We start from the raw sequence: 12,771 nt of genomic DNA, 5'->3' as shown, positions 1-12,771 counted from the left end.
TTTTTCTACTCTAGTTAATACAACAGACAGGATTACCACCAAGACCACTTTCAACAGCATGTTGGTGCTTTCCTGTCTTCTTATAACTAGAAGTACAAAATTAATAGCATTGCAAATATTTTATATCATAGTAAATATAATTTTCAAACTTTTTCAAACATGCACTCTTAGAATCTTTGCCTATCCAAACCTAATTCAAAATCACTGCAATTGCTCAAGCTTCAACTTAGCATTGACAAGATATGATCCAGGTATCAAAGTCAAAGATTCATCACCTACTAGATTTTGGGGGAAATTTTACATTAAAATCATCAAAAAGCCCCCTGAAACAGAGCCACCAATCTATGGACCAATGCCACTAAGATACCACCACTGCAAGAAGATAAGGACAAAGGCTATGTCTTTCCCTAAGCCTATTCCCAGGGGCTAACACAGTGGTTGGTAGTGCAATACATACATGTTAACTGCTTGATGGACTGATGGAATCGATGAGTAAATGCCACTTGAGAATGGGGTTCTATAAGTGACAAGTGTTTCCATTTGAATGATTCTTGTGGAACCTTGTAGCAGAGAACAATGGAAACATTCTATACCCTCCCCTCTCTCATTTTTGAACTGGTAATATGCTATTAAACCTGTTAACATCACAATCTAAGACAACTTTAAAGCAGCCCTGGCTCAGTCTTTATACTTCATCCTTTTGCTATGCCAAGATTGAGGCCCATGAAATCCTAGCACTGTACCAAAATAGAAGAAAGGATAGTGATCGCATTGTGGAAATTTATCCTAATGGAACAGCACAGAGTTAAAAAAAAAAAAGGAACATACCTTTTATAGTAGTAAAGAAATAAAAATGAGAAGAAATTAAGTCTAAAAATAAATGCAGTGTTACAAAGCTATTATCAATGAAAATTGGCGAATGTTATTTAGACATACACACAGCCAAGAAAAAAAAATCACAACTGTTTATACTATGTTAATGTTTTAAAATTTTGTACTTTAGAATTTTGCATTTTTAAATTTGATTAGATTGTATCCATGCTTTGATTAGAGCTATTTTTTTTTTCCTTTTGAGACAGATTCTCACTCTGTTGTCCAGGCTGGAGTACAGTGGCGGGATCCCAGCTCACTGCAACCTCCACCTCCTGGGTTCAATGGGTTCAAGCAATTCTCCTGCCTCAGCCTCCTGAGTAGCTGGGACTACAGGCACACACCAGCACACTCGGCTAATTTTTGTGATTTTAGTAGAGACGGGGTTTTACCATGTTGGCCAGGCTGGTCTTGAACTCCTGACCTCAGGTGATCTGCCTGCTTCAGCATCCCAAAGTGCTGGGATTACAGGCGTGGGTCACTGTGCCCGGCTAGAGCTAAATATATATATGATGATATACAAGGCCTAGGTAAGAACTTGGGGGAAAAAAGGTTACAAGTGATTCCTCAGAAATTTTAACCAATTATTTCTCATTTTTATTTGCTGTTGTTGTTATATCAATAATTAGGAGAAAAATAAAAATAGGAACTATAAAAAGGAAAAGATGTAAGACTAGAATTCAATTTCTAACACAAATGATGTTTAGCTGACATGTATGCAAGATCACACTGCCCTTCTTATCTTTGAAACATGGTATGGGAGAAAACATAGAAGTTAGATGTCTAGAACAACAGCATTGTTACCATTAGAAATATCATAGAACACTCACACACACAGAAAGCCATTGCAAAGGTAACTTTCAGAGTATACACCAAAAGCATCACCAATTGCTGAATTCTGGTTTCAAGTATAATGCAGCCTCCATGAGCTCACTCCGATTGGAGCCAGAAATGAAAGCCAGGCACAGTGGCCCACATCTGAAATCCTAGCATGTTGGGAAGCTGACAGGGGAGGATCACTTGAGCTCAGAAGTTTGAGATCAGCCTGGGCAACATAAAGAGAACTCATCTCTACAAAAAAAAATTTTTTTTTAATTAGCTGGGTATGGAGGCGCATGCCTATACTCCTAGCTACTTGGGTAGCTAAGGCGGGAGGATCACTTAAGCCCAGGAGGTCAAGGCTGCGGTGAGCTGTGATTGCACCACTGTACTCCTGCCTGGGTGGCAGAGCAAGACCCCTCTCAAAAAAAGGGTCAGCAATGAGATTTATGGAAAAGACTACATATATTTTGGTATCCGTGAATGACAACTACATGTGATAGGGCCAGTAACACTGCCTAAAAACTACATTCTTTCCATGTTTTTTTAACTGAATAGTTATATTGATCATATCTACATATGAATTTCCCAGTTAACTACATTGTTAATGATATAAAATAGTGTAACTGCTGAACTACATGCAAAAAAGGTATTATTTTCTTTCATAAGTACAGTCCATCTGTGTTACATATTACTGATGGAACATTTAACTACCTTTAACAGAGAAGAATTTTGAGCAGACTACTTCCACATCCCAGTAACTTAGCTTTTCACAGGCCTTCTGTTCTATTCCACTATTTAGCAATAATAATCGTTCACATCCCGTTAAGCACTGATCCCTCACCACCAGGCCTTCCCCTACCTCCTGTCAGTATCTCAAAATCCATAATTAAAATAATCAGGAGTTTATAATAAAAGATCCAGAAGCTTTGAAGAAGACAGACGTAGAAATCAAAGTATATTTAATATAGCTTCTTTCTCCTATATTATGAGTTTCCTTTTGAACTACATTCTTAGGAGTGGCATTTCTGACTCCTATAGAATTCTTTTTTTTTGGAGACGGAGTCTTGCTCTGTTGCCAGGCTAGAGTGCAATGGCGTGATCTTGGCTCACTGCAACATCCACCTCCTGAGTTCAAGTGATTCTTCTGCCTCAGCCTCCCGAGTAGCTGGGACCACAGTCACACGTCACCACGCCCGGCTAATTTTTGTATTTTTAGTAGAGACGGGGTTTCACCATGTTGGCCAGGATGGTCTCAATCTCCTGACCTCGTGATCCGCCCACCTCAGCCTCCCAAAGTGCTGGGATTACAGGCGTTAGCCACCACGCCTGGCCTCCTATAGAATTCTGATAGTGTATCTTGGCACAAAATTCTTCAGGACAAATAATCCAAATAATTTTTTTTTTTTTCTCAGATGGAGTTTTGCTCTTGTTATCCAGGCAGGAGTGCAATGGTGCAACCTTACCTCACTGCAACCTCCACCTCCCAAGTTCAAGCAATTCTCCTGTCTCAGCCTCCCAAGTAGCTGGGATTACAGGCATGTGCCACCACACCAGCTAATTTTTTATATTTGTAGTAGAGACGGCTTTTCACCATGTTGGTCAGGCTGGTCTCGAACTCCTGACCTCAGGTGAGCCACCCACCTTGGCCTCCCAAAGTGCTGGGATTACAGGCATGTATCTGGCCCTCCCCCCAAAAATAAGAATCTTGGGGTTTAATGGAGTTCACAAATAAAATCTGCTATATGTATTAATCTATTATCCTCATCAATATTTAGTCCAACAAAATACCTTAATCAAATATTTAATTTGCTCTCTCAAGGGAAGACAAACCAAAAACATAATTGAGTTTGGGAAGCACCAACCATACCCTCCCCCAGCCTGCCATAAAAACAATTGTAATTTGAGTGTAAAATACATAGGCCAGTAACTTTACTGTCTCTTCAATGCCAGGTCCTCACAGAAGATTTCATTATTTTTCTTTAGGAACTCAAAAAACTAGCATCAAATCCAGGTAAGGCTAAAAACATAGTTCTTCCACAACTAGTCCTGACAGCTATGAACTGGAAGATTACTGTAGAACTACCAATAACTCAATTTCACAAAAACAGTTTTGACTCTGGTTATAGTGTTACAGCTTATTAACTTACTAAGAGTATATAGAATGATGAGTGCTTCAATTCAATTAAAATTTAGGATTTTCTTTTATAATTTTCCTAAGTATTTTATTTTCATCTGTCTCTCATCTACTTAAGGAAGCAGGAATGAAAGACACCGATTTAGGTCAAAAAACAATAAAAAAAAAACTAATAAAGTTTGTGTTTGATTGCTACTTAATAATGTTTAATTTCAATAAAGAATATGCTCCCCAATCAGATTACATACATATAGTTCACAGATTTTTCTTTTGCTTATATAATCTGTAATCTGTACAAAATGGGATAATAGAGAGGGAAAAAAGGCAATAAGGAAAACAGGAATATTACTGAAGAAAGTTAGAACAAAGTTCAGTTTTTTCATATGTTAAATCTGGGGGTTACAGTAAATCATAAGTTCTCCAAATTTTTTTTAAGCATGGAACTCTTCTTATCAAATAGTTTACCAAACACCCCAATACATAATATATATAAAAGAGCAAGTTGCCCAGGCTAAAGTGGGAAAGAGTTGGACCAGCCACAGGCTATGCTAGATTCATCCACAGCAAAAAATGGCATTAAAGGATACAGCCTGAAAATTATCTGGACAAGATTACCTCAAAGGCCCCCAAACATTTGGACTTGTCAATAGAGTGGTTTCAAAAAAGTTCACACACATAAAAAGGCACAAACTCCCAAACTTGCATTAGATAATTTCCAAATAATCCCAATGAAACCCAATATTTAGATAAACAATAGAAGGGAAAAAAACTCCCATGTACCATAAATGTTGGACCTTTTTTTTTTTTAATGTAGAAGATGCCATCTTTATTTACAGGCTAATAAAAAATATTAAACTCAAATTAACTAGATATAAAACATTGTCGGCCGGGCGCGGTGGCTCAAGCCTGTAATCCCAGCACTTTGGGAGGCCGAGGCGGGTGGATCACGAGGTCAAGAGATCAAGACCATCCTGGTCAACATGGTGAAACCCCGTCTCTACTAAAAATACAAAAAATTAGCTGGGCATGGTGGCGCGTGCCTGTAGTCCCAGCTGCTCAGGAGGCTGAGGCAGGAGAATTGCCTGAACCCAGGAGGCGGAGGTTGCGGTGAGCCAAGATCGCGCCATTGCACTCCAGCCTGGGTAACAAGAGCGAAACTCCGTCTCAAAAAAAAAATAAATAAATAAAACATTGTCATTAAATGCAATAGATTTGAGGCCAACCATAAGTATAAGACTGGATAGATGGAATAGGGATTACATAAGCAGGATGTCAAATACTGTGCATCTTACACATGAATCACATGAAACCTTTTTGTTTCTAAACATGAAAATAGAATAAGTCCACTGCATACAGTAAAAAAATTTTCTGTGGGGGAAAAAAGCACCACAGACAAGCTGTGCTAACTTTTGGTAGCTGTTGAGTTATAATTATCAAGACTCACAAAATTTTCATCTTTCTTAAATCTATTTTAATAATAGTCTCATTACCAAAATGTTGCTTTTCCAGCATATTCATAACAAAGAACTGTAGAAGAGAATTTTAGAGGTTAAGTGTAAATATATACACACATCCATATAACCCTCACATTATTATTTTTTTTTTTTTGCAGATGGAGTTTTGCTCTTGTTACCCAGGCTGGAGTGCAATGGCGCGATCTCGGCTCACCGCAACCTCCGCCTCCTAGGTTCAGGCAATTCTCCTGCCTCAGCCTCCTGAGTAGCTGGGATTACAGGCATGCACCACCATGCCCAGCTAATTTTTTGTAGTTTTAGTAGAGACGGGGTTTCACCATGTTGACCAGGATGGTCTCGATCTCTTGACCTCGTGATCCACCCGCCTCAGCCTCCCAAAGTGCTGGGATTACAGGCTTGAGCCACCGCGCCCAGCCTAACCCTCACATTCTATAAAAACATTTTCTCAACCATTCTGTCTGTGTACACGTGTATATTTCTCCTTCTGTCCCTTTCTCAATGAAATGGCTTTGTACGAGTTCCCTCCTTAGTTGTTTGGTTTTGTCCTAGAAGCTTCAGGGACATATGAATTTCTTTCCTATAAATGTGAAAATAAGAAAACTGGTCCTCAGTCCTTTGGAACTAATAACTAATTCTTAGTTCATCCCCAAAGACCATATATTCTAAAATAAACTTTTAACTAGTTACTTTCTAACACCTGATAGGAAGTTCACAGTAGCATCTGAGCAACAGTGCTCTACCGTAAGCTTACAAACCCCAGTAAAGCAGGAATGTAAAGGAAACTGACCTGTGGAGTTTTAAACTACTTGGGAACTTTTCATTCTACTTATCATTCCTTAAAAGGAATTTATGTCTAACTGTTTCATACAATCCTTCAAATTATACAGTGACCTCATAAAAATTCCAACTTTAAGTTCTAGAAAAAAAAAAAAAAAAAACCTACACTTATTAGGTAGCTCTTGAAAATCAAAGGTTCTAGCTTACATTTCCTAAGGATTCAGTCATAGTAGATAAAGGATATTCTCTGAAAAAAATACCATGGCCATTCCAACCCAGGCTGTGCTTTAAGAAGATAAGAATAACATGGTTTCATGTCACAGCAAAAAGGTTTTCAGGTCAGCTACAATGGGAAATTGTTTTTACTAAATAAATACAGTGGCTAAAATCCAGTTTGCAGATCTCATGTCATGCATGGGAGGTATGTGTTTGGCATAGGGAGATACATAAGGAAAAAACAAGTTTTTTTTTTTTTTCCTTTCTTTCTTTTAAGAGCCCTACCCTGTCAAAAGCAAACAATAACATGTAACTTGATTATTCATTTGTACAATTAAAAACTAGCTTTTGCTCAGAGGCAATGCTATAAAGTATTTTAATATCAGTAACAATATACACTATGAAGTGCACTTCTATTAGAAATTAACATGGTGATATACAGATGAACACCACCCAAAACAAACCATAAATGAGCAACAGTTAAAACATTATAAATAGCAAAATCACAAAATAAAGTATATACATTTTATGGATTTACCCTTGAGCAAACATATAGTGCATATGGGAAAGACAAAAAAAAGTGTTTTGTCACGTAACATCTGAATACCAGAAATGAAGATACTGATAATACTCTAAAGCCTTGTAGGCTTTCTCCCACTTAATATTCCCTTAACTGTACATCCTTTAAAACAGTGATATTGGCAAAACTATCACCTCTTTAATGCAACATTTTGACTTTGCTCAGCCGGTTACAATGACCTGCAGAATATTAGATCAGAGAGGAGGCACTCCATATTTAATCATGGGACAAGGGACCTTACAAATTTATAAACCTGCATATGAAGACATCTTTAGTCAAACATAAACTGACACATGAAAACCCAACCAAAACAATTACTGTGTAAAAATGTCTTCATCTCATCTTGACCACATTTTAGATGATTTGAAATCATGTACTTAGAAAGAAAACGGCTGTTTGATTTGAATGTATTGTGTTTCATGACATAATAATAAATCTGAACTTTTACTACCAGAAAAGTTTATCTTTAAATGCCAGAACTATCACAAGACAAACTATGAACAACTCAAATTGTATAACACTGTCTTTTGTGGATCCCAGAAAACAAGCATTTGAGACTCAACATGAATGAGTAAATGCTCCAATACCGTGCACACAGATCAACATAATTGAGAACAGATGTTTTATACTCATCTGCATTTCTTTTAAAAACCAAGAAAGTCAAATGTTTAGTAACATTTGAGAAACTATTTCTAGTGCAGGATTGATTAATAAAGGATTGCTTAAAGAAAACTATTTCGTACTGCATTGAATAAAGCTAAAATGCAAACTCATTACAATAAATGATCATTAAGTATTGATTTAGATTTCAGGATGCACAACAAATTTTTTTTTAAGTCTAAAACCTTTCTTTCAGTTAAAAAAAATTGTCGTCTATATTTCTACAATTCATTTGAGTCAAGTTCTGTTTTCTGAAACACCACAGTTAACATTCTAGAATATGTAATATGAATTCATGTACTCTCTGTATTTTAAAGGGTATTTCTTATAAAATTCCAATTAGCACTGTCCTCCTACTAGAGGGAAAAGGAACCAAATAAAACCGTAGGGTTTCATTTGGTACTTAAGAGCCCAGTAATACCCTTTGGGAAACACATGCTTTGGTGCTTAGAATTTCAAGAAAATCAAAATTGCTTACATGCAATAGCTAATTGTAGCCTACCACAAAAAAACAGGGGGTTTTATGCATTTAGAATTGTTCACATGAAGCCCTGAAGTACCTGTCTTTCATTTAGGCAACAGACAGCCTCCCCTGATTTTGTATAGTCTTTGTCACCATCTTCCCCAGTGCCCCAAATTCAAAATAGTCTGACTAATAATCTTGTCTGGAGATACAGTCAATTTAATAAGATTTAGTATGATACAGACTGTGCAGATCATCAAATTTTGAAGCACTGTCATCTAGTGGAGTTTCACTTGCATTGCCCAGGTCTCCATTTTCATGTGCGTCTGTTACTGCCTTCTTATTAAATCCTTGTAATACTTTGACATCCCCGCTTGTGTCTTTGCAACTAGCACCAGGATTACCACCTCCTTCTAACTCATCAAGGTACAAACGGTAACGATGTCCACTCTCATCTTCATACTCTACGTTTTCATCATCAGAATCCACTTCAGGGGCCACATAAACTACTTCAAATTCACTCTCTTCTCTGCTGGGAAAAAATGGTTACAGCTTCTTTATGCTTTGTATCCCTTAGGTTAACTCCATTGACTGCCAAAATAGCATCCCCAACATGCAGCCTTCCACATGTATCAGCAGGTTGCCCCGGATGGATCTCAGAGATCAGGACTGGAACACCATGTTCTTTCCCACCTGTAATCGAAATGCCAAGGCCTTCATCATCTTCCTTAAGGAGGAGAACTTTTCTAATTGGACCAACACCTTGGCTTTTCTTTAGGGAATCTTGATCATGGCCTGGTGGTGCTTGCAATGGTTGTTTCAAGTCATTACGGCCTCTGCAGGCTCTGATCACAGTTTTGTGACGATGCAAATGTATTTCAGCTTCCAGTTGGTTCCAACGCTTATCATGAGCAGGTCCCTTCATATCTTGTCCTGGCAATTGTATTTGTTGGACTCTTCCTGCCAGTTCCTTATCCAAGTACTTGGCAGCCAGTCTTGCCCCATATACTTCAGCCTGGAGAACATCTATATGTCTACGAAGGGCTTCATTCTCTTTTCTCAACAATTTTACTTCAGCTTCAAGTTGCGCTTCTTTCATTTTTTCTTTTTTATTTGCCTCAAGCTCTCTTTCCAATTTTGCCTTAATGGTACCAGAGTCAACACTTTGACCAGTTTTAGCATGAAGCTGAAGCTGAATAGAGTGCAGCTGTAAAAGTTGATCATGTACTTCTTTCTCCAAAACAACTTTCTCTGCTTGGGTTTCTGTCAGTTCAGACTTCAGGTCCACCAACTGTGCCTCCAGCTTGTGGTTGATTTGAGACACAGTCTGGGCTTTGTGGCAAAGCTGTGCAAAGCAGGAGCTCAGGCTGGTCGTCATCTGCCGCCCCTCATAAGAAATGTCTGCCTGGTCGGGATCGATCTTGCCCAGGAGCAGATCCACATCCACAAATGCTTTGTCGAATTCCTTCTCCAGCACCTCCAGCCACCGGAACATGAATACCCCGCCGAGGGAGACACCCACGGAGCAGGAGGCGCCCCCTGGGTCCCCTCCGGCTGCTGCTGGGCATGGGCCGCCCGCCGACATGGCGCCGTCAAGGGCCTCTCCCGACTGCTGAAGACCCTCGCCGCCCACCCTGCACGAGGGGAACTGCTGGGACTGACGGGACCCCCACGCGCGCACTCACGCTCCGTCACCTCCCTTCACCTCGCGCTGGTAACGCCAGCTACAGAACCCCCAAACCCCAAGAGTAACGAGGATGAGGCTAAGGTGGCAGCGGCGGCAACACACGGAAGCCTTGGTCCGTCCCACCTCCCAGCCCGCCCCCGCTGCCATGTTGGACCTTTTCTGAAAATGTGGGTCTATGGTAGAAAAATAGTCTGGTTAAAGGGCAAAATCAGCTTGGCACAGTGGCTCACATCTCTAATCACAGCACTTCGGGAGGCCAAGGTGGGCAGATCGCCTGCGATCAGGAGTTTGAGACCAGCCTGCCCAACATGGTAGAACTCCGTCTCTACTAAAAATACAAAAATTAGCTGAGCATGGTGGTGGGCACTTGTAATCCCAGCTACTTGGGAGGTAGCTTGAACCAGGAGGAGAACTGCTTGAACCCAAGAGGCAGAGGTTGCAGTGAGCCAAGACTGCACCATTGCACCCCAGCCTGGGCAACAAGAGCAGGCTCCCTATTATTCATTCATTCATTCATTCATTCATTCATTCATAAATAAATAAACAAACAAACTGGGCAAAATTATGCATTATTCCAGAGTAAGTAAGTTTGAAAACTGGTTTAAGATGGAAATAAAATTAATATAGGAAAAACATCAATATAAAAATCAAATGTGGGCCAGGCACAGGGGGTTATGACCATAATTCCAACACTTAGGGAGGCTGAAGCAGGAGGATCTCTTGAGGCCAAGAGTTAAAGACTAGCCTCTGCAACCTAGAAAGATCAAACCGTTTGTCTTTTCTTTTAGTACAGACAGGGTCTTGCTAGTCCTAGACTGGTCTAGAACTCCTGGGTTCAAGCAATCTTCCTACCTTGGCCTCCCAAAGTACTGGGATTACAGGAGAAAGACACTGCACCCCGTTTCATCTCTATTTTTTATAAAATAAAAAATTTTTAAATGTTTAACAAAAGAAAATCAAATTTGTTTTACCTGTTGGCTAGATCATGTAGGGCTCCCAAGGTATCACTGTCTCCTCTATAACCATTTTCTTGATTATGTTGCTTATGTGTATCTAAAGAAATTTAAAAATTGATTACTCTTTATGTTTGTACATTCTAATATTCAAGGATCTCTTGAAATTCTAGAACAACTTCTATATAGAAGAAAACAAAAAAATCAAAATAATATGCACACTAATAGGAAAAGACAGTTTTCTATTGATAAGTGTAAAGTGACGACCAGAAAAGTAATAAGACAATATCTAGCTCTCATAAAAGAAATGATGGCTAATACTAAAACAAGTTTTAGTATTCTTGAATACTAAACAAGTTTTAGTATTTAGTATTCTTCAAGGAGTAAGAATCCATAATTCCCCAGTGTTATATGCCTCATGTTTATATACACAGATCATGCGATTATCAAAAAAAACAGCAAGGCCAAAAAGTTACAGTCTTAGCATATTTCAGTGCACATTTATGACATCGGTCAACTTGTATATTTATTTTTCAACCTATGACAGAATAACTGAATAACTACATGCTACTAACATACTAATGATGGGAAAGAAATAAAAGATGGAGACCATGCCTCCAAAGAGTCAGCCTAGGAAAAGACAGTGATGAGTCAAGTGTTATGTTATACAGTACTATGACAGAAGTATACACAGAATTTAACGAGGCAGAGGAGAGACATCCAGCCCAGACTGGGGATGGGAAGAAGGCATGAAAGTACTGAAAGAATGACGTACAAGTTGCTATGCTGAAGCACAGGGTATATCCAGTGGAAGCATGCTGGGAAATAAGATTGGTGAAGAAAGGCCGGGCGCGGTGGCTCAAGCCTGTAATCCCAGCACTTTGGGAGGCCGAGGCGGGTGGATCACGAGGTCAAGAGATCGAGACCATCCTGGTCAACATGGTGAAACCCCGTCTCTACTAAAAATACAAAAAATTAGCTGGGCATGGCGGCGCGTGCCTGTAATCCCAGCGACTCAGGAGGCTGGGGCAGGAGAATTGCCTGAACCCGGGAGGCGGAGGTTGCGGTGAGCCGAGATCGCGCCATTGCACTCCAGCCTGGGTAACATGAGCGAAACTCCGTCTCAAAAAAAAAAAAAAGATTGGTGAAGAAAGCCATGGCTGGATTACAGAAGATCTGACAGTCCAAGGGCTCAACCTTTTTCAACATGTTACCTTCTGAAAGGCTTTCCCCATTTTTATATGTCCAAAGTGAAACAGAAGCCACAATGAAAGAGGATGACACCATAAAAAACAGGCAGTTATAGAAAAGAAGTAAGTATGGCTTACAGAGGTAAAAAGTATGTACCTATGACTACTAACTACTAAACAGGCCAAAAAGCAGATTAAACATAACTGAAAGATAATCAGTGCGTTATAAGAGAGATCTAAAGAAAATACCTAGAAAGAAGCCATGAGATACAAAAAAAATTATAAATATAAATGAGAAGTTAAAAGAAATTAAAGACAGAAGTCCCAACAACAGGAGTTTTGGAAGGAAAGGAACAAAAGAATAAGAGACAAAGTAATATTATAAGAGATATTGGTGAATACGTTTCTAAAACTGAAGAAAGTTAAGAGCTTTCAGAATAAATAAGCACACACAAACCACAAATAGGCAAATTCTTTTCTCTATTTTTTTTTTTTTTTTTTTTTTTTGTGAGACAGGGTCTTGCTTTGTCACCCAGGCTGAGTGCAGTGGCACAATCATGGCTCACTGCAACCTCAACTTCCTGGGCTCAAGCCAACCTCCCATCTCAGCCTCCCAAGTAAATGGGACCACAGGTTTGTGACACCATGCCCAGCTAATTTTTTGTATTTTTTTGTAGAGACAGGATCTCACTACACTGCCCAGGTTGGTCTCCCAGGCTCAAGTAATCCTTCTTCCTCCGCCTCCCAAAGTACTGGGATTACAGGCATGAGCCACCATGCCCAGCCAAAGAAAAGCCTTAAAAGCAACCAGAAATCAAAAATTAACTAACTACAAATGGGCTGAGCCCAGTGGCTCATGCCTGTAATCCCAGCACTTTGGGAGGCCAAGGTAGGCAGATCACATGAGGTCAGGAGTTTGAGACCAGCCTTGCCAACATGGTAAA

General features: G+C 39.5%; 1 protein-coding gene, 2 long non-coding RNA genes and 1 pseudogene across 3 annotated transcripts in view; 1 reads left to right on the top strand and 3 right to left on the bottom strand.

Annotated features, from left to right (window-relative positions):
• HAUS6 (HAUS augmin like complex subunit 6) overlaps positions 1–12,771 on the bottom strand; it is a 58,927-nt gene that overhangs the window by 11,056 nt on the left and 35,100 nt on the right. The window contains exon 13 of the mRNA XM_032300109.1: positions 10,656–10,737. Within this exon, the coding sequence (XP_032156000.1) occupies positions 10,656–10,737 (82 nt within the window). The remainder of the gene's footprint in view (positions 1–10,655; positions 10,738–12,771) is intronic.
• LOC116566121 overlaps positions 3,898–12,771 on the top strand; it is a 21,539-nt gene continuing 12,665 nt past the window's right edge. The window contains exon 1 of the long non-coding RNA XR_004275743.1: positions 3,898–3,972. This is a non-coding gene — a long non-coding RNA (uncharacterized LOC116566121). The remainder of the gene's footprint in view (positions 3,973–12,771) is intronic.
• On the bottom strand, positions 3,918–9,990 carry LOC116566120. Its single transcript, XR_004275742.1, has 2 exons — positions 9,839–9,990; positions 3,918–4,620 (listed from the first exon to the last, which is right to left on the bottom strand). It is a non-coding gene; the product is annotated as an uncharacterized LOC116566120 (long non-coding RNA).
• LOC116566114 lies at positions 7,069–9,803 on the bottom strand (annotated as a pseudogene).

This window comes from Sapajus apella, unplaced genomic scaffold (assembly GCF_009761245.1).
Source record: "Sapajus apella isolate SASKATOON/1434 unplaced genomic scaffold, GSC_monkey_1.0 scaffold42, whole genome shotgun sequence".
Classification (NCBI taxonomy): domain Eukaryota; kingdom Metazoa; phylum Chordata; class Mammalia; order Primates; family Cebidae; genus Sapajus; species Sapajus apella.
Note: the sequence above shows the minus strand (reverse complement) of the source record. Positions and strands in the feature narration are given on the sequence as shown.